Below are 18,799 nucleotides of genomic sequence, written 5' to 3' on the forward strand. Positions count from 1 at the left end.
ACATTAAATGCAATCTTGAAAGTTGAAAACAAAGTACAACACTTTTGATAACTTTATAACAACAAATTTACAGGAGATATCAAGTCAAATAGTTGCAATAATCATGTAGATGGGACTTGAGCAGGAACAGGAGTAGAAGCGGAGACAGAATTTTGTGCGGCGGTTTGTTTAACGAAGAGATCTACATTTTCCATGTATTTTTCAAGATAAGTTTGCAAGTCTTTCGGTAATGCTTCGCCAGTCAGCAAACTTTCCACAAGTTTGTCTCTGATTTCGGGTTGCGTGTTCAAATCTGCAGATATAGACGCTACTAAGATGGCTCTGAAAAGTATGAAAATATATCCAATTTTAGGAGTTGAAGTGCATTTTTCGATTAAGTATTAGTAAATTGTTGAGAATCTTGTTCCCAAAAAAGTCAAAAAATCAACATTTCACCAAATTGATCTAGAAAGCTGAAATTTTACGTATCGCAGCCGCGCCACCTTGGCATAGGTAGGAATGCAACATTATAGTCCGTCATATGACAATAGGAGTAATTGCACCCCCCCCCCCGATCCTCCAGGACACCTTTTTTCTTAAAGGGGACATCCTAAGGAACATTTTAAAGCAAACTTGCCCGAAGAAAAGTTGGCCTTACTTACAAAATGGCGGCCATTTTGATTGACAGGTCAGCCGAAATCGCAGATTTCACGTTCCCACATAGGAATTGCACGAAATTTTTCAAACTTCACAAAGATAGATCGAAAGATCATGCAAAAATTCATCACCTGTCAAAATTTCAAGTGCTAAAGTGCGTTTTTCGATTTTTGGTGAATTTTTGAAAATCGAATTTAGGCCAAAAATGAGCGGAAAAAACGAAATTTTACCAAATTGACCAAGAAAGCTGAAATTTGGGATATACCCTATTTTCGACATGCCAAATCGATTGGAAACGGTTTCAACCCGTTTTGAGCCGTTCTGAAGCCTCCAGGAGATTTTTGAAACTCGAAATTCCCACAAAATTCCATCAAATCGGAGTTGTAAAGCAGAAATTTATTCTAAAAACTAATTTCAATACGCTACAAAGTACTGTAGGTGAATTTCAAGTCGTTTTAGAGCCTCTAGCGACTTTTTGAAAATTCCTGAACTCTCCAAGCAGATGTTTGAAACTTCAAATTTTCACAAAATTTCATCAAATGGAGATGGAAAGCTGAAATTTAAATTACTCTACACTCCAATTTTAACACCCTCTGAAGACGACTACTGGTGGGTTCAAGTCATTTTAGATCCTCCAGCGACTTTTTTGAAAATTACTGCAGCCTCCAGTAGATTTTTGAAATTTGAAATTTCCCCAAAATTTCATCAAACTGAGATGGAGAGTCGAAATTCATTCTGCAAACTAATTTCAATACGCTACGAAGTTGACTGCTGGTGAATTTCCACTCGTTTTGAAGCCTCCAGCGAATTTTTGAAAGGTTATTATGGCTTTTTTTTTATAGAAAATTGAAATTTCCTAAAAGTATCTGGAAGCTTCAAAACTATTTGAAACCACCATGTAGTCTGCGAAGTAAATTTCAGCTTGCCAACTCCATTTGATAAATTAATGATGGGGAAATTTCAAGTTTCAAACATCTGCTGTAGCCTCCACTAATTTTCAAAAAAGTCGCTGGAGGATCTAAAATGACTTGAACCCACCAGTTATTTTCCTGATTTTGTAAATTAAGTGAGTAGGTAACTGTAAGTACTTTCTGTAAGTTTGGGTTAGTGTGTAATATAAATCTATGAAGTGATTTATTTTCATTACTCACTCGGTAAATCGATAATAAACGGCATAAGCCATGCTGCATTTATCTGGCAATCCTGTAAAACAGAATGGATTTTTAAAAATAAATTTATTATTAAAATAAAATGAAAAATCTTTTTAGAAAATTCTAAATTTTTGAATTTTAATTTGTAAGTAACCTTCCTTCTCAAGAAAAAATTGTTCTAAAAATTGAAGAAAAATTTTCTTCCTCAAATAAGTCCCATTAATTAATTTTAATATGACCACATCTTTTTAAATTTATTCCGAGTTTAATTACATATTATTGCACCAATTAAAAATAAAATAATTACCTCTGGTCGATCTGTTGATTGAGAATAAATGAAACAAGAGCGTGTTGCTGTTTGGTTCAAGTTTGGGAATCAATTTCAGAATAAATTTGTAAACCTTGCGAACTTGCATGTTACCTTCACCATCGAACTAAAAACGGAAAATTTATAAGAAAAATACATTGGATATTGATTTTATATTCTTAGCTAGTAGCGTGAGATTAAAGAGAAAAAAATTCAGCGTTTTATACTCACGAATCCGAGTTTTTGCAGATTGCAGTACAGATTGCATGTCTGAAATTAAATTAATACAGTCGGCCCCGCTTATTATGGATCCGCTTAATAAAATCACCCGTTTAATGTAATCAAATGGCTTGGTCCCGATTTTTTGTACCTAATTACACAGGAAATCACTCCTTTAATGTAATCAAGTTCCCCGCTTAGTAAAATCAATTTGTGAGACATTTCTCCTTTCATGACTCGTTATCTTCGCTATTTTCATCAAAATGTGTCATAATTCATCAAAAAATCTCAATTTTTTGTAAAAATTGCCAAAAAGCACCTGTTTTTTGCCAAAATGTTCAAAAAATCTTATTGCTAAAACAATGAAAAATTATCAAAAAAGTCAAATTTTTGCCAAAATTGTAGGTACAGAAGTTTCTTTTTTGAAAAAATTATTTAAAAATCCCAACTTTTGTTGAAATTGTCAAAAAAGTCATGTTTTTAGCCAAAATTATCAAAAAATACATTTTATGTGAAGATTGTGTTTTTTTCAAAAGTTCGCTTTATAAAATCACCCGCTTAATAAAATCAAATTGCCTCGGACAAACGCGACCATAATAAGCGGGGCCGACTGTAAAATGATTTTGTGATTAATAGGTACCTATCGTTTGTAGTTTCGCCATGAATTTTCATTAACTAATGAGGGTAGGTAGGTACATGAGTGGTTGAGGGTACCTACTTCTAATGTGGTATATTCCTTTATAATCGATTCTCCTCTAAATACAGATTTTTGAAATTTTAAACGAGAATCTGAAAAGGCATGAAATGGGTTTAGCAATTACGTAGTTTGAGGCATCAGAATTATAACTAATGCGTATTAATTTGCAAACAGCCAAACATTTTAATTTTCAACTGGCCCCTTTCATTGAGAAATTACTTAATTTCAATGAATTGAGTGAATTAAAAAAAGAAATGATAATATGAGAAGCTGGGAAATTACCTTCAGCGACCGGATAGGTGATATTGCACTGCCTCAAAGCTTCTTCTTCCCTCTTCTTCACTTCTTGTTGGAATGCATCCTCAACCGGACTGGGAGCAGCTGCCACAAATATTAAGGCAGTACTAAATACCGCTGCTAATAGGATTAATTTCATGTTGAATGTCCTATTCGAAAAAAAAAAAAATTCACAAACAAGTATGAAAAAATTGAAACAGTGAATTTATAACAATTGGGAAATATTGAAGTAAGTATTTTATGTTTGGTATTTTTCGAGAACTGTAAAATCCAACGAGGACCACGATTTTTTGAATGACCATGATCTGAACCCTACTGGCCGAAATTTCAGCAATCCAAATTGATTTTTCGCAAATTTTTGAAAATCCAAAATAAAAATCTGCTGGCGGCTCCAGAATGGCTTGATCATCGCCAATTCATTTTTCAGGTCGAAAATGAGGTACAAGTATAGCTCAATATATCCACTTTCCGTTTAATTTTTTTATCGATTAAAAAAAACAATGAGAGTTGAGAAATTCGTAGTTCCAGAAAATAGATTTCTGTTGGTTGTTGTTGTTGATGAAAATAATTTTGAACTATTTCATAATCTTGAAGCTTTTACCTACGTGATAGATTTCAAAATACGAATTATTTTTCTACATCAAGTCATTTTCAAATTCTTACCTTTTTCTGTAGCAAATATCTTGGAACACGAATTACAAAAGTTATTTTAATAAACTTTTACACCGAAATGATTTCTTGATTCAATGTTCATCGATTCGAAAAATTTCGTTACTCGAAGTAGACTTTTTTCATGTGCGTGATCTTGCATTTGTTCCCACCAAAAATCTAAAAATATCGAATTAATTTCACTCGATGTTTTGTAAACAAGAGAGTGCAGTTACTTAGGCATGTGGCCAAGCGGCCAAGCACATTGAATACCAGCTAGAGATACCAGTACAGCGTGGTATCACAAGTCACGTGTAATGTATAGGTCCCTATAGGTTTTTGTCAAGGGTTAGAAATGGGCACGGTCGAACCTTTTTTCATAATTTGGGGATTGTGCTCGAATTACGATTGAATAGTCCTTCAAGAAATCAGTTTTTTGGGCAATTTGAAAATTTCTTTGATGATTTTTGAATATAGAATGGGACGTAAAAAAAATGAGAGGGAGAATGTCCATAATTTTACTAATAATTCCCGTACACTTTCGTCCAATTTGGTGATGTGATGAGTATAAGTATGAATTTTTAATTTAAAAATTTTGAACTTTTTTCAAATATGGGTCAAGGAGTGGAGAATGAGCGAAATTCTCCCTGCTCTCCGACACTTCGAGATTATTTGAAAACTTGGCAAGCATATTTTAAATAGAAGTCAATAATCGTGTCGTTGCACTCTTGAATACGAGTATTTATTCTTTTTATTTTTTAAATCACGTGCATTCTCTTTGAGGACCCGTCACTTCCCTTCAGGAGCACCTCCAGAGCTGAAATTTTTTCTGTACAATTTTCAACTCAAAATGAAAGTCTCCACTGAATTTGGTCAAAACCTACCCGAAATGTTTTTTCGCTAGCCACTCCATTGCGATTGGCGGGCATGTCAGTCCTTTATTTTGTTCATCTTCAAATTTATTTAGCATTAGAGTACCTATAATATTATACCTAGTGATAGGAATTGGGCAAACTTTAACCCCAAATAGTACCTATGTTGAAAAATGTAAACTTTTTAAACACTTTGAAAAACCAGTTGTTGTTTTTTTTTTCAGATGAGGAACAAAATTGACGAGTCACAAGCACAGATCCATATCAGTTATAGTGCCTTATACTGGAAACTGAACTCGTGGGCAATTGGGCATACAGTACCTACTTGGTAGATTGCCAAAATAATTTCTTGTTTACTTTAGGTACATTAATACAATTAATTTGATATTTTTAGAAATTTTGGTGGGAATATAGACGAGTTAACGCCAGTGGAAAAAAATCCATTTCATGCGGCAAAATTTTGTAAATCGATAAGATTTCGTGTTTGAAATACGTGTCTAAAAGTGTCAATAATTTTGCTCTGTACGAGCTGTTGAAACGCATCATTTCGGTCCAGACGAAGAGTATCAGAGTAAGTATTTTTGTGTTTAGTGTTTCAGGAGTTCTGCCTTGAAAACTAGGTAAGAATGCAACTAAAGCGTAGATTATGATTTTGAAATATTCAAAAAAAAAAAAAAAAAGATCCAAGAGCATGGTTTGAAATTTCCATAACTAAAATTACAGCTGCCTTAATCTCCTTTTTTGATTTTCGGTCAAATTTCGAAAATCCAAAATTGATAATTTTTAGCGATGCGTTTTCTTTAAAAAATACGTAGGTACCTAGCTACTTATACTTAATCAGCAAAATGGTAAAAATTAGTCCTGAAACTAACTCGTATTCACCCCTCCAGAATCGGAATTTCACCATTTCGAACCACTCTGGAGCCTCCAGCGTGATTTTAAATGTTTCCAGAATTTTTAATTTGCTCCAGTAGGCTTGGATAATTTTCAACTAGATTTTCATCGATTTCGACGCCTTCTGGAGAAATCGAAAATCACGCTGGAGGCTCCAGATTGGCCAGAAATGGTGAAATTCTGTTCCAGGGAGTTGATATCACTATCAGGATGGTTTCCATTTCATTTCCGCCGAATAAGTAGATAGATACATATATATTTTTTAAAAAGCCTAAATCACCAAAAATGATCAATTTTGAATTTTCAAAATTCCTCCAAGAATCGAAAAATCAATTTGAGTAGCTGAAATTTTGTCTGTAGAGGTTTCAGATTCAGACCATGCTCTTTTCAAAAATCGTGGTCCCGTTCAAATCGGAGGTGAACATCTCTCTAGAGGTTCCCTCTTGAGAGAAACTTAAAAGTATTTGTTTTTTAAATAGGATATTCAACATGAAATTCATCGTGTTCGCGGCGGTATTCGGTTCAGCCCTTGTATTTGCGGCAGCTTCTCCAGCTGCGGATACATTTGAACAGCAAGTACAAAAAAAGCAAGAAGCTGCGGCCAAACATTGTAATGCTACTTATCCAGTGACAGAAGGTAATTTTTTAATCAGGTTGGGTGCTTGAAATTTTAATTCAGGTACCTAGAAAGTTCTCATGAAATTGAGAAGGCGAAGCAGAAATCAGAGTTATAGGTACCTACATTATTTTAAAATATGAACATTTAGAATAGGTAGGTAGGTAGGTGTGTGTTTAGATACCTATACGAATACTTACGGTTATGGATAAATTTTGACGCCATGAACTATCAATATTCTAATGACCTATTTTAACGATATTCTAGATGCACTTAATAAATTACGAACTCACGTCGTCAATGGAGAAACCATCACGAAGACATTCAAAAATCAAGTAAGTTGTAAGCCCATACTTGTGCGCCTTAATAATCCCATATTTTCTCATGAAAAGTAGGAACTTTGAAAAGAGGGTCATTCCACGACAATTCGACCAAGAAGTGGTAGGGGGTTCGGCGATTTTCTTGAAATTTTTCCTGCGAAGAAACCTTTCGAAGGGATGACCAATGGCGCAAATCGCAGCCCTCTGGCTCATTTTTAAAGGCAGCCAGGGGGTGTCAAATCAGAGAACCTAAAATATCATCCATTTCAGCAGTGGATTACTCGATAACCGCGATACCTACCAAAATGGAACTTTTTCCAATAGTTGGGGGTTTTGAAAGGCTTTTTGGTGATATCATAAAAATCAGTGTTGCCACTTTTTTTCGTACAAAAAATTAGCTCAAAAAGTTTCGAAAAGTAGTTCTCACATCGTTCCGACTCTCAAAAATTCTGAAAAAAAATATATTATGGACAACTTTTCATGCTGAAAAACATATTAAAAAATTGGGATGGTAACATGTTGCAAAGTTGATTTAAAAAAATTAAAAGTTTGCGAAAAAACTCGATTTTTTGATTTAAAACATGAAAAAAAGTTTCGATTGGTGAAGTTGACTCATTTAACCCCTATTTTTACATATTCGTTGAAAAAGTTGAAAAACCCCTTTCACTCGATGAAATGAACTTATCACAAACAAATTAAATTGAAATTCGAAAAGATTCATAAAAATGAACAATTTTTTCATTTTTTTGTTGTGAGTGTAATTTTTATCAACTTTTTCATGAAATACGTCGGAAAGAGGTCAAAAAAAGACAACTGAATAAATTTAAACTTTTTTTGATGTTTGAAATTGAAAATCGAATTTTTTTTAATTTTGATTTTTTGTGATGAATTTATTCATCGAGTGAAGGGGTTCTTTCAACTTTTTCAACGGATACGTAAAAATTGGAGTCAAATGAGTCAACATCACCAATCAAAACTTTTTTTCATGTTTTAAATCAAAAAAGCGCATTTTTTCGCAAACTCAATTTTTTTAAAATCAACTTTACGACATAATGCCATCTCAATCTTTTGATATGTTGTTTAACATGAAAACTTGTCCAATATTTTTTTCAAAATTTTTGAGAGTCGAAACGATATGAAAACTAAGTACGTTTTGAAACTTTTTGAGCAAATTTTTTGCACGAAAAAAAGTGGCAACACTGATTTTTATGATACACACCAAAAAGCCTTTCAAAGCACCCAAACTAAGGGAAAAATTCCATTTTGGTAGGTTTCGCGGTAATCGAGTAATCCACTGCTGAAATGGATGATATTTTAGGTTCACTAAAAACTTTGACACCCCCTGGCTGCCTTTAAAAATGAGCTAGAGGGCTGCGATTTGAGCCATTGGTCATCCCTTCGAAAGGTCTTTCCACAGAAAAAATTTCAAAAAAAATCGCCGAGCCCCCCTACCACTTCTTGATCCAATTGACGTTGAATGACCCAGGAACTACACATATAGGTATACTAGATCAGTCAAGATTTCAGTTACCTATGAAACTTTGCTAGATATGCACATTAGGGTAGATAATCCTTCAAAAAAGACGCAGTATCATGACAAAATTCAGCACAGACCTACATTTTAAGTTGAAAGTAACCCAATAAAATTTTCAGTTCCGGAGGTACCCCTGGAGGGGAGAAATGAGCCCTCAAACAGAGCATATTTTTTAAAAAATCAGGTTTTTTTTGCTCCGGTCACTATTCAACTTATTTTAGGAAAAATGACCCAGTCCCAGATGAAAGTATTTGAAATTTTACGTCGATCTATGCCATTTTCGTCGAAATTCAAGACGAATTTTAGGGTTCTTTTGAGCAATTGAAAATTTAAAAATCGCTTAGTTTTGGATAATTTCGTGTTTTGAAAATTTTTTCTTCGCAAATATTTCGCATTACCTAATTTAGCAAAAATATTGAATTTCATCAGTCCTGAAATTGAGAAAATATTTTAAAACGCAGTGGTGCAAATTTTTCGGTTATTACTGCCAATTTCAAAAAATCAAAAAAAGAAAAGTATGGGTGGTCAAAAACTAACATTTTTTTGATTTTGATTTTTTTGTGCAGTTCATTTTGAGAATCAATAATCTCTACAAATCTATACCTACTTTATTGAAATACCGACCAACCGATCTAATTATTGACAAAATAAAAAGAAAATCATGCTAATAAAATCGTATTAATTTTATTTCAGTGGTGTAATCTGCTGTGCAACTTGGAACAACTCGGATTCGTGAGTATAAAATCCTGATGCTGATTTCCTTTTCTTTGATCAAATTCAATCACCTAATGGTTTTTTCTCAATTTTCCATACCTAGTACGATGCTCAAGGTAAAATGCAAATTGGAAAGATTTACAACTACACATTGAAAGCGGTTCCAGAAATTGTACCCAACAAGCACTCGTTTTTGCTTTACTTATTCCAAAATGCTCGATCGACCGAAATTAAATTTTTTTATATTGATAAACTCGCATAAATTTAGTTTAAAAGAATTTCATTCTGTTTCGTAGATATGGAAGATAAATGCCAGAAGGCTTATTTGGCATACTATCGCTTTGTCGAGTGAGTATACCTATAAAAATGAATTTTTTTTCTTAATACAGTGGATGCCGCTTATTATCATTGCGCTTATTAGAATAATTCGCTTAATAGAATGAAAAGTCATTGGAACGGAACGGTTGTATCTTTTTACATTGAATGATTTTCGCTTTATGTGATAATCGAAGGTGAACAAATCCGGTTAATGGAATGGAAAATTTTTCAAAAAGCAACAAAAATCAATGAAATAGGCATATTTTTTGTCAACAAAAGAACCAAACAAACAAAAAGTCTCGTTTTTTAACCAAGTAATTTTAAAAAATCTCACATTTTCAACAAAAATTGCAAAAAAATCTTGCTTTTTCGTAAAATTGTTCAAAAGTCTTGCATCATCAGAGTGTGAGGTGATGAGAGTTTTTACCAGTTGAATGATTTTCATTGCCAAAAGTTGCAATAAAAAAAGTGTTGTTCTTTTACCTAAAAAAATGCAAAAAAATCTCTCTTTTCGAAAAAACTTACAAAAAAGTGTCATTTCTTTGCCAATAATAATTCACCTAATTGTCACATTTTTGATTTTTGAATAAATTCTCCCAATAGTAGGTATTGTTAAAAATTTTCACTTTTTTTCAAAAATTATCAAAAGCCTCGCATATTTTTCAGAAATTGCCGAAAAGTACCATTTTTTTGCTAAAAATTGTCATTCTTGCTTTTCACCCAAAATTTCCCACCTTTTTATACGTTTTTAGGTACCATTATTAAATGTACAGCATACAAGTTTAATAAATCGTATTTTTTTGATTCTTCGTTTATTAGAATTATTCGCTTAATAGAATAGCAACCACTCCGTCCCAACCCGATTCTATTAAGCGGCAACCACTGTACATCAATGTTTATATTGTTTACAAATTTTTACACTTCTCAGAGCCATTTTAATACATACCTTGGCTGTTGACTTGAACACTTTCGATGCTGCAACCAAAGAAAAAGTCATCGAAAATGTACTGACTGAACTACAATTACCGAACGAATTACAAGGTAGCATCGCAAAATGGTTGAAAAATAACGATTCAGTCATCAAACAAGTAGCTGAAGAACAAAATACTGGTCCTGTTTCTGCCCCAGCTCCTGCTCCTGCTCCCACCAGTTAACTCGATAATGTTTTTAAAATATTAGTGTAGGTACCTACTCATCCATAAGAGCAAAGTTTTTACACTTAATTAATCTCGCAAATTACGTATATCCTCTATATTTTAAAAATTAAGCAATAAAATCGGGTTACTTTTTTAAAAAACTCATAAATTTTATTTCAAATAAGTAATATGCAATATAGTCGGAGAGCCCGCATTGGGATCTATTGCACCCCCCCCCCCGCCCACCGGTTGATCTTCCGGGACAACTTTTTTCTTAAAGAGGGGGTCCTAAGGAACATTTCTAGCTCTTGTCCTAAAACCAAAAGTGACCCTACTTACAAAATGGGGGCCATTTTGATTGACAGGTCAGCCAAAATCGCAGATTTTGCGTTCCAACATAGGACTTGCACGAAATTTTTCAAACCGTACAAAGGTAGATCAAAAGATCAGCCAAAAATGCATCGCCTGTCAAAATTTCAAGTGCTATAATGCGTTATTCGAATTTTGGTGAATTTTTAACAATCAAATTTAGGCCAAAAATGAGGGGAAAAATCAAAATTTTACCAAATTGACCAAGGAAGCTGAAATTTGGTATATACCATATTTTCGACATGTCAAATCGATTGGAAACTGTTTCAAACCGTTTTGAGAAATTCTGGAGCCTCCAGCAGATTTTTGAAATTCGAAATTCCCACAAAATTTCATCAAAATGGAGTTGGAAACCTGAAATTTATTCTGCAAACTAATTTCAATACGCTACGAAGTACTGCAGGTGAATTTCAAGTCGTTTTGGAGCTTCCAGCGACTTTTTGAAAATTCCTGGAGTCTCCAACAGATTTTTGAAACTTTGAATTTTCACAAAATTTCATCAAATGAAGATGGAAAGCTGAAATTTACTCTACACTTCAATTTTAACACCCTCAGAAGTCGGCTTCAGGTAGGTTCAATTCATTTTGGAACCTCCAACGACTTTTTGAAAATTACTGGAGCCTCCAGCAGATTTTTGAAACTTTGAATCTTTACAAAATTTCATCAAATGGAGATGGAAAGCTGAAATTTACTCTACACTCCAATTTTAACACCTTCTAAAGACGACTTCAGATAGGTTCAAGTCATTTTGGAGCCTCCAGTGACTTTTTGAAAATTACTGAAGCCTCCAGTAGATTTTTGAAACTTTAAATTTTCCCAAAATCTCGTCAAACGGACTTGGCAAACTGAAATTTACTTTGCAAAATGCAAACTGATTTCAATACGATATAAAGTCGACTACATGGTGGTTTCAACTGGTTTTGAAGCTTCCAGCTACTATTTGGAAACTTCAATTCTCCAAAAAAACGCCATACAACCTTTCAAAAAGTCGCTGGAGGCTCCAAAACGACTTGAAATCCTGCAGCAGTCGACTCCGTAGCGTATTGAAATTTAGTTTGCAGAATGAATTTCGACTTTCCATATCCGTTTGATGAATATTTTGGGGAAATTTCAAATTTCAAAAATCTGCTGGAGACTCCGGAACTGCTCACAACGGTTTGAAACAGTTTCCAATCGATTTGGCATGTCGAAAATAGGGTGTATCCCAAATTTCAGCTTTCTTGGTCGATTTGGTAAAATTTTGATTTTTTCCCTCATTTTTGGTCTAAAGATTTTCAAAAATTCACCAAAAATCGAAAAACGCACCTTTAGCACTTGAAATTTTGACAGGTGATGCATTTTTGGCCGATCTTTCGATCTTGTTTTGTCCTGTTCAAAAAATTCCATGCGAGTCTTCCGTTGGGATAGGGTGTTCCAATTTGAGACCGAGTGGCCGATAGTAACTTAACCATTGGGATGATATCAGCCACTTTTAAGAGGCCATAAATCAAAAACTATTAATTTAAAATCAAATTTGAGCACATCAATTGATATAGCAGAAGACACATTGAAAAAAACCTCCAAAATCCGGTCTACACATATATTACACTATACACCATACTATGGTACCTACCTCCTAAATTTAGGTTTCAAAGTACCTACCTAGAAATTTTTTCAATTTTTATGAGTAACTATACTGATACAAGTAGGTAAATAAAATAATGTATACATTTTGCTAGACTTTTATCTGCAAAATCTTCAAATGAGCCAAAAACTTATAAACAATCTTTCAGTGGTATGTACCTAGCTAAAAAGATGCAAAACATTGGAAAGAGGCTATAAATGATGAGTTGAATTCTGAAACATAATCGAGTTTGGGCCCTTTGACCTGAAACTAAACATATGAAAAATATTATTGGGTCAAATGGGTTTTTAGAATCAATGAAGGTGTAGGTAATTCGAAAAAATGCAAAGCTATATTAGTTTCTATAGGTTTTTGAGACAACAACGATGAGCCATCAGATCATTCTTTATTCAGTACTGAATGTGGTAATGTGAGAATATGCCTTTCAAATTCTTTAAGCAACCATTTCATCTTAGAATACCTACCTACCAAATACATATTTTATGCCCGTGTTGTCCATTTTTCTAGATCACTTTACATTTTAAACTCTAGTCAACTTATTGTCCAAGACTATTAAGTACCTACCTATCCCTTGAACGTAATCCAGAACAAGTTTTGCCCGCTTGTTCAAAATCAAACCAAAATAGGATTTTTTCTATGGGTAGGAAATTAAATTTATTTTAAAAAGACGTAAGTAATAACATCTTACCAATTATTTATTTAATTTTTTACATCAAATGCGATCTTGAAAACAAAAGTACCAATACCTACTCTCGATAATTTTACAATAAGTAAACAAATTCATAACAGATATCAATAAGTCGAGTATAGTTGCATTAATTAGCCGGAACTTGAGCAGGGACAGGAGTAGAAGCGGAGGCAGAATTATGAGCGGCAGTTTGTTTCACGAAGAAATCTACATTTTTCAAGTGTTTTTCAAGATAATCTTGCAACTCTTTCGGTAATGCTTCGCCAGTCAGCAAACTTGCCACGATTTTGTCTCTGATTTCGGGTTGTGAGTTTAAATCAGCGGATACGGACGCTGCTAAAATGCCCCTGAAAAGGTTGAAAATAGGTAAGTATATAGGTAGGTAAGTATTGAAGAGGAAAAATGGTGTACAGAGTTACTCACTCAGTAAATCGATGATAAGCGACGTAAGCTACGCTGCATTTATCTGTCAAGCCTACAAAACGAATAATGGATTTAGAAAAATAAATTCATAATCTCAACTTGGACAATTTTTTTGACAATTTTCTTACAGGTAATTGCACTAGATACTTAATTTTAAAAAAGAATTACCTACCTTTGGTCGATCGGTTAATTGAGAATAAATGAAACAAGAGCGTGTTTTTGTTTGGTTCGAGTTGGGGCATCAATTTCAGAACAAATTTGAAAATCTTGCGAACTTGCATATTACCTTCGGCATCGAGCTGATGGCGGAAAAATGAAAAATGCGTTAGATTAATATTTTTCTCAGAAAGTACATAGGTTAAAGAGAAAACAAAATCAGCGTTTTTTACTCACAAATCCGAGTTTTTCCAGGTTGCAGTACAGATTGCACGTCTGAAATCAATATGATTATACTAATTACTCCAAGTACATATTTATCTATTTACTGCAGTTTCGCCATGAATTTTCATGAACAGATAAGGGTGTAGGTAGGTACATAAGTGGATGTGGATACTTACTTCTGTTGTATTGTATTCCTTCTGAATCGTTTCTCCTCTAAATATCGATCTTTGTAATTTTAAACGAAAATCTGAAACAGCGTGAAATGGGTTTAGCATATCGTAAGTATAGTTTTGAGGCTTCCGAATTCCTTAATAAGTATACAGGATGTCCGGGGAGTGGTGGTACAAACTACAGATCAACTCTAAGAAAAAAGGTTGTGCGAATGGATGAAAATTGAAGGGGCAAAATACGTTTTCAAAATTCAAGAGCCAAAATCAAATTTTGACCATTTGGGGGGGGGCGGTAGTACTTTGAAAAATGAACAATATTATCTAGGTACCTGTTATGACTTTTTGCCTAACTTGCAAATTGAAGGAGCTATACAAATGATTTCTAATTTCAAAAAATCGCGATGAAAAAAATGAATGCGGAAATAAGTACTACCTACGTTAAAAAATAAACAAATTTTGTTATGATCATTTTTTTTTCTTACTATAAAATTTAAATAGAAATAGGAAATTTAATAAAATTTTTAGCAAATTGAAAATTGTTGAGATTCAAAAAGTTTTCAAATTTTAGAGCAAGAAAAAAAATAATCGTAACAAAATTTGTTTATCTTTTGACGTACCTACTGATAGTCCGGCATATGACAATAGGAGTAATTGCACCCCCCCCCCCGCCGATCCTCCGGGGCAGCTTTTTTCTTAAAGGCGACATCCTATGGAACATTTTAAAGCAAACTTGCCCAAAAAAAAGTTGGCCTTACTTACAAAATGGCGGCCATTTTGATTGACAGGTCAGCTGAAATCGCAGATTTTTCGTTTCAACATGGGACTTGCACGAAATTTTTCAAACTTTACAAAGGTAGATCGAAAGATTCTTCAAAAATTCATCACCTGTCAATATTTCCAAGTGCTAAAGTGCGTTTTTCGATTTTTGGTGAATTTTTGAAAATCCAATTTAGGCCAAAAATGAGAAGAAAAATCAAAATTTTACCAAATTGACCAAGAAAGCTGAAATTTCGGATATACTCTGTTTTCGACATGCCAAATCGATTGCAAACGGTTTCAATCCGTTTTGAGCAGTTCTGGAGCCTCCAGCAGATTTTTGAATCTTGAAATTCTCACAAAATTTCATCAAATTGGAGTTGTAAAGCTGAAATTTATTCTAAAAACTAATTTCAATACGCTACGAAGTACTGCAGGTGAATTTCAAGTCGTTTTGGAGCCTCCAGGACATTTTTGAAACTTTAAATTTTCACAAAACTTCATCAAATGGAGATGGAAAGCCAGTGGCGTAGCCAGGATTTTCTCAAGGAGGGGGCAAAACCAGATTTTTAGGCATAAAAAATCGAAATGAGGGGTAATTTTCTGGAAATCTATCGTGATGTGTAATGATATCATGAAAACAAAGCTAAAATTACTGCTCGAGCGAAACGAGAGCGAAAATTTTTAGAAAAAATGGGTCCAAACAACAGAAAACCGTCCATTTTTGCATGTTTTTTTTTTCAAATTTTTGCTCTCAAGGGGGGCCATGGCCCCCTTCGCCCCCCTTGGCTACGCCACTGTGGAAAGCTGAAATCTACTCTACACTCCAATTCTAACACCCTCTGAAGACGACTTCAGGTGGGTTCAAGTCATTTCAGAGCATCCAGCGGCTTTTTTGAAAATTACTGGAGCCTCCAAAAGTAGCTGGAAGCTTCAAAACCATTTGAAACCGCCATGTAGTCGGCGAAGTAAATTTCAGCTTGCCAACTCCATTTGATAAATTATTGTTGTGGGAATTTCAAGTTTCAAAAATCTACTGGAGGCTCCAGTAACTTTCAAAAAAGTCGCTGGAGGCTCTAAAATGACTTGAACCCACCTGAAGTCGTCTTCAGAGGGTATTAAAATTGGAGTGTAGAGTAATTTTCAGCTTTCCATCTCCATTTGAAGAAATTTTGTGAAAATTTGAAGTTTCAAAAATCGGCTGGAGGCTTCAGGAATTTTCAAAAAGTCGCTGGAAGCTCCAAAACGACTTGAAATTCACCTGCAGTACTTCGTAGCGTATTGAAATTAGTTTTTAGAATAATTTTTAGCTTTACAACTCCAATTTGATGGAATTTTGTTGGAATTTCGATTTTCAAAAATCTCCTGGAGGCTCCAGAACGGCTCAAAACAGGTTGAAACCGTTTCCAATCGATTTGGCATGTCGAAAGTAGGGTATATCCTAAATTTCTGATTTCTTGGTCAATTTAGCAAAATTTTGATTTTTTCCCTCATTTTTGGTCTAAATTGGATTTTCAAAAATTCACCAAAAATCGAAAAACGCACTTTTGCACTTGAAATTTTGACAGGTGATAAATTTTTGCATGATCTTTCGATCTACCTTTTGTAAGATTTGAAAAATTTCGTGCAAGTCCTAAGTTGGAACGCAAAATCTGCGATTTCGGCTGACCTATCAATCAAAATGGCCGCCATTTTGTAAGTAAGGCCAACTTTTTTTTGGGCAAGTTTGCTTTAAAATGTTCCTTAGGCCCTTTGAGAAAAAATTTAACCCGAGGATCGGTGGGGGTGGGGTACAATTACTCCTATTGTCATTTTGGAAACCCCCTCCCCCGATGTTATCCTTAGAAAGGCCCAACTGCAAATCTAACTTTATATTCGTGTTCAACGAGTTCGATTCATATGATAAAAATACCAGTATTGTCAATCTTCTTCACCCAAAAATTGGAAGAGGGGGTGCCTATGGCCCCAAAATTGAAGTTTCAAGAAGTTGGTTTGTTTGAAGCATGATCCCCCCCCCGAAAAATTCGTTTTATCGCCATTGTAGGCAAGGGAGGTGGGGTGAGGGAATTCTTTTCGCTCCGACATTTTCTTTAAAAGTACCCAACAATGTTTCATCAAAATTTCAAAAATCCGAGGACAGGAGAATTCCTTCTATTTTACCTGGGAATTTAATTTTAATGATTGGGGTACTAATTTATATAAAAACAGATGAATATGTATAAACGTTCCCCATAAAGTCAAGTTCATCGAATGAAAAAAAAAAAACAAATGAAAATTATGCGAAGCTGAGAAATTACCTTCAGTGACTGGATAGGTGACATTACACTGTCTGGCAGCTTCTTCTTCTTTCTTCGCCACTTCTTGTTGGTATGAATCCTCAGCCGGAGCAGCTGCCACAAATATTAAGGCAGTGCTGAATACCGCAGCTAATATGATTAATTTCATGTTGAATGTCCTATTAAAAAAAAAAAAAATCAACAAAAAAGTACAAAAAAATTGAAATATTTTTTGATTGGTATTTTTCGAAAACCGTAAAAACCAACAGGGCCACGATTTTTGGAAATGATCTGAGCCCTCATTACCAAAATTCCAGTTATCCAAATTGAGTTTTCGATATTACCTGCTTAATTTTTCCAGCAATTCTGTTTTTTTTTTGTGTTTTTTTTTTAATAAAAAGAAAAAAATACTCCACCGAACTGAATTTTATCATTTCCTGCCATTCCGGGAGTCTCCAGCACGATTTATGATTTCTCCGAAATTTTAAAATTTCTCCACAAGACGAGGAAATTAATTTGGGCAGCTATAAATCTAGTTTGTGATTTATTCTCAGCTTATTTAACAAAGTTATACACATTTGGACTATTTTCAAACAAACACATCTATGAATTTTGTAAAATTGCACTGCTGGAGGCTCCAGAATGTCTCGATATCATCACAAATTTCATTCCTGAGGTCGGAAATGAAGTACGGGTGAGTATATAGCTCAACCGTTCCAATTTCCAATTAATTTTTTCATCGATTAAAAAAAAAACACGAAAATTGTGAAATTCGTAGTTCAATTAAGAAAATACATAAATTGTTGATGAAAAGAATTTTGAATGGGATGGATTTCATAATACGAATATTTTTCTACATCAAAGTCATTTTCAAATTCTTACCTTTTTCTGAATATATGAAGAAGATTTCTCGGAGCACGAAATACAAAAATTATCTTAATAAACTTTTACACCGAAATGATTTCTTTCAATGGTTTATATACTCGTAGAATAAAATGGTCATCGATTTACAAAATTTCGTTACACGAAGTAGGTAGGTTTTTCTCATGGGCGTTATCTTGCATCATGTGTAGTTGCATTTGTTCCCACCAAAATTCTAAAAATATCGAATTAATTTCGTTTAATGTACTATGTAATTGTAAACAAGGCAGTATACTTAGGCATGTAGCCAAGCACCTACTTAGATACCATGTAGCGTGGAATCGAATCAAGTGTAATGTGTAGGTTTTGTCAAGGGTTAGAGATGGGCATGGGTTGAACCTTTTTTCATAATTTGAGGTTTATCTTTGTGCTCAAAATAGTCAGTTTTTTGAGCAGTTTGAAAATTTCCTTGATGTTTTTTATTTATAAAATGAAACGTAGAGAATTTTTTTTTTTTTAATGCCCATAAATTGGACAATATTTCTCATACACCTTCGACCAATTTAGTGATGATGTGAGGAGTTATAGGTATGAATTTTTCATTTGAAAATTACGAATTTTTCTCAAATATGGGTCTAGGAGAGGAGAGTGAGCGAAATCTGTTCTGCTTCGAATTTCGATATTTTTCCTTATGGTTACCAAAGATACCCTTGAGAATTCAAGTCAAGTGCAAAATGCGAATTTATGCTTCTTGGCTGTGGTTATGCTTTTTGATTTTTATATCGTCAACTGGACAATATAATATCACGCGTGTTAAATGTAGAAACTTGGCAATTATTTCTCCTTCCTATTTGAAAAGTTGGCAAGCATCTTTGGAATACAAGTCATTAAT

The 18,799-nt window shown here is 34.0% G+C and overlaps 2 protein-coding genes across 6 annotated transcripts; one reads left to right on the forward strand and one right to left on the reverse strand.

Moving 5' to 3' along the window:
- Nucleotides 1-34: 34 nt before the first annotated feature.
- LOC135840048 (uncharacterized) lies at nt 35-18,511 on the reverse strand. 4 transcript variants are annotated; one of them, XM_065356370.1, is made up of 8 exons: nt 18,227-18,511; nt 17,929-18,142; nt 3,293-3,456; nt 3,032-3,102; nt 2,326-2,364; nt 2,095-2,221; nt 1,788-1,839; nt 35-321 (listed from the first exon to the last, which is right to left on the reverse strand). In XM_065356370.1, the coding sequence occupies exons 3-8, from the start codon at nt 3,444-3,446 to the stop codon at nt 102-104; spliced, it is 663 nt and encodes a 220-aa protein (XP_065212442.1). In that variant the 5' UTR covers nt 3,447-3,456; nt 17,929-18,142; nt 18,227-18,511; the 3' UTR covers nt 35-101. The 4 variants fall into 4 exon arrangements, with proteins under 4 accessions (XP_065212442.1, XP_065212469.1, XP_065212451.1 ...); XM_065356397.1 differs by lacking the exon at nt 2,326-2,364 and having other exon boundaries at nt 18,227-18,510; XM_065356379.1 differs by lacking the exons at nt 17,929-18,142; nt 18,227-18,511 and adding an exon at nt 3,971-4,132.
- LOC135840086 (uncharacterized) lies at nt 5,265-10,520 on the forward strand. Of its 2 annotated transcripts, none has more exons than XM_065356429.1 (7): nt 5,265-5,398; nt 6,201-6,358; nt 6,605-6,672; nt 8,885-8,923; nt 9,009-9,021; nt 9,202-9,253; nt 10,152-10,520. In XM_065356429.1, the coding sequence occupies exons 2-7, from the start codon at nt 6,211-6,213 to the stop codon at nt 10,375-10,377; spliced, it is 546 nt and encodes a 181-aa protein (XP_065212501.1). In that variant the 5' UTR covers nt 5,265-5,398; nt 6,201-6,210; the 3' UTR covers nt 10,378-10,520. The 2 variants fall into 2 exon arrangements, with proteins under 2 accessions (XP_065212501.1, XP_065212508.1); XM_065356436.1 differs by lacking the exon at nt 5,265-5,398 and adding an exon at nt 5,432-5,447.
- Nucleotides 18,512-18,799: the final 288 nt, after the last annotated feature.

Source organism: Planococcus citri, chromosome 1 (assembly GCF_950023065.1).
Source record: "Planococcus citri chromosome 1, ihPlaCitr1.1, whole genome shotgun sequence".
NCBI lineage: Eukaryota > Metazoa > Arthropoda > Insecta > Hemiptera > Pseudococcidae > Planococcus > Planococcus citri.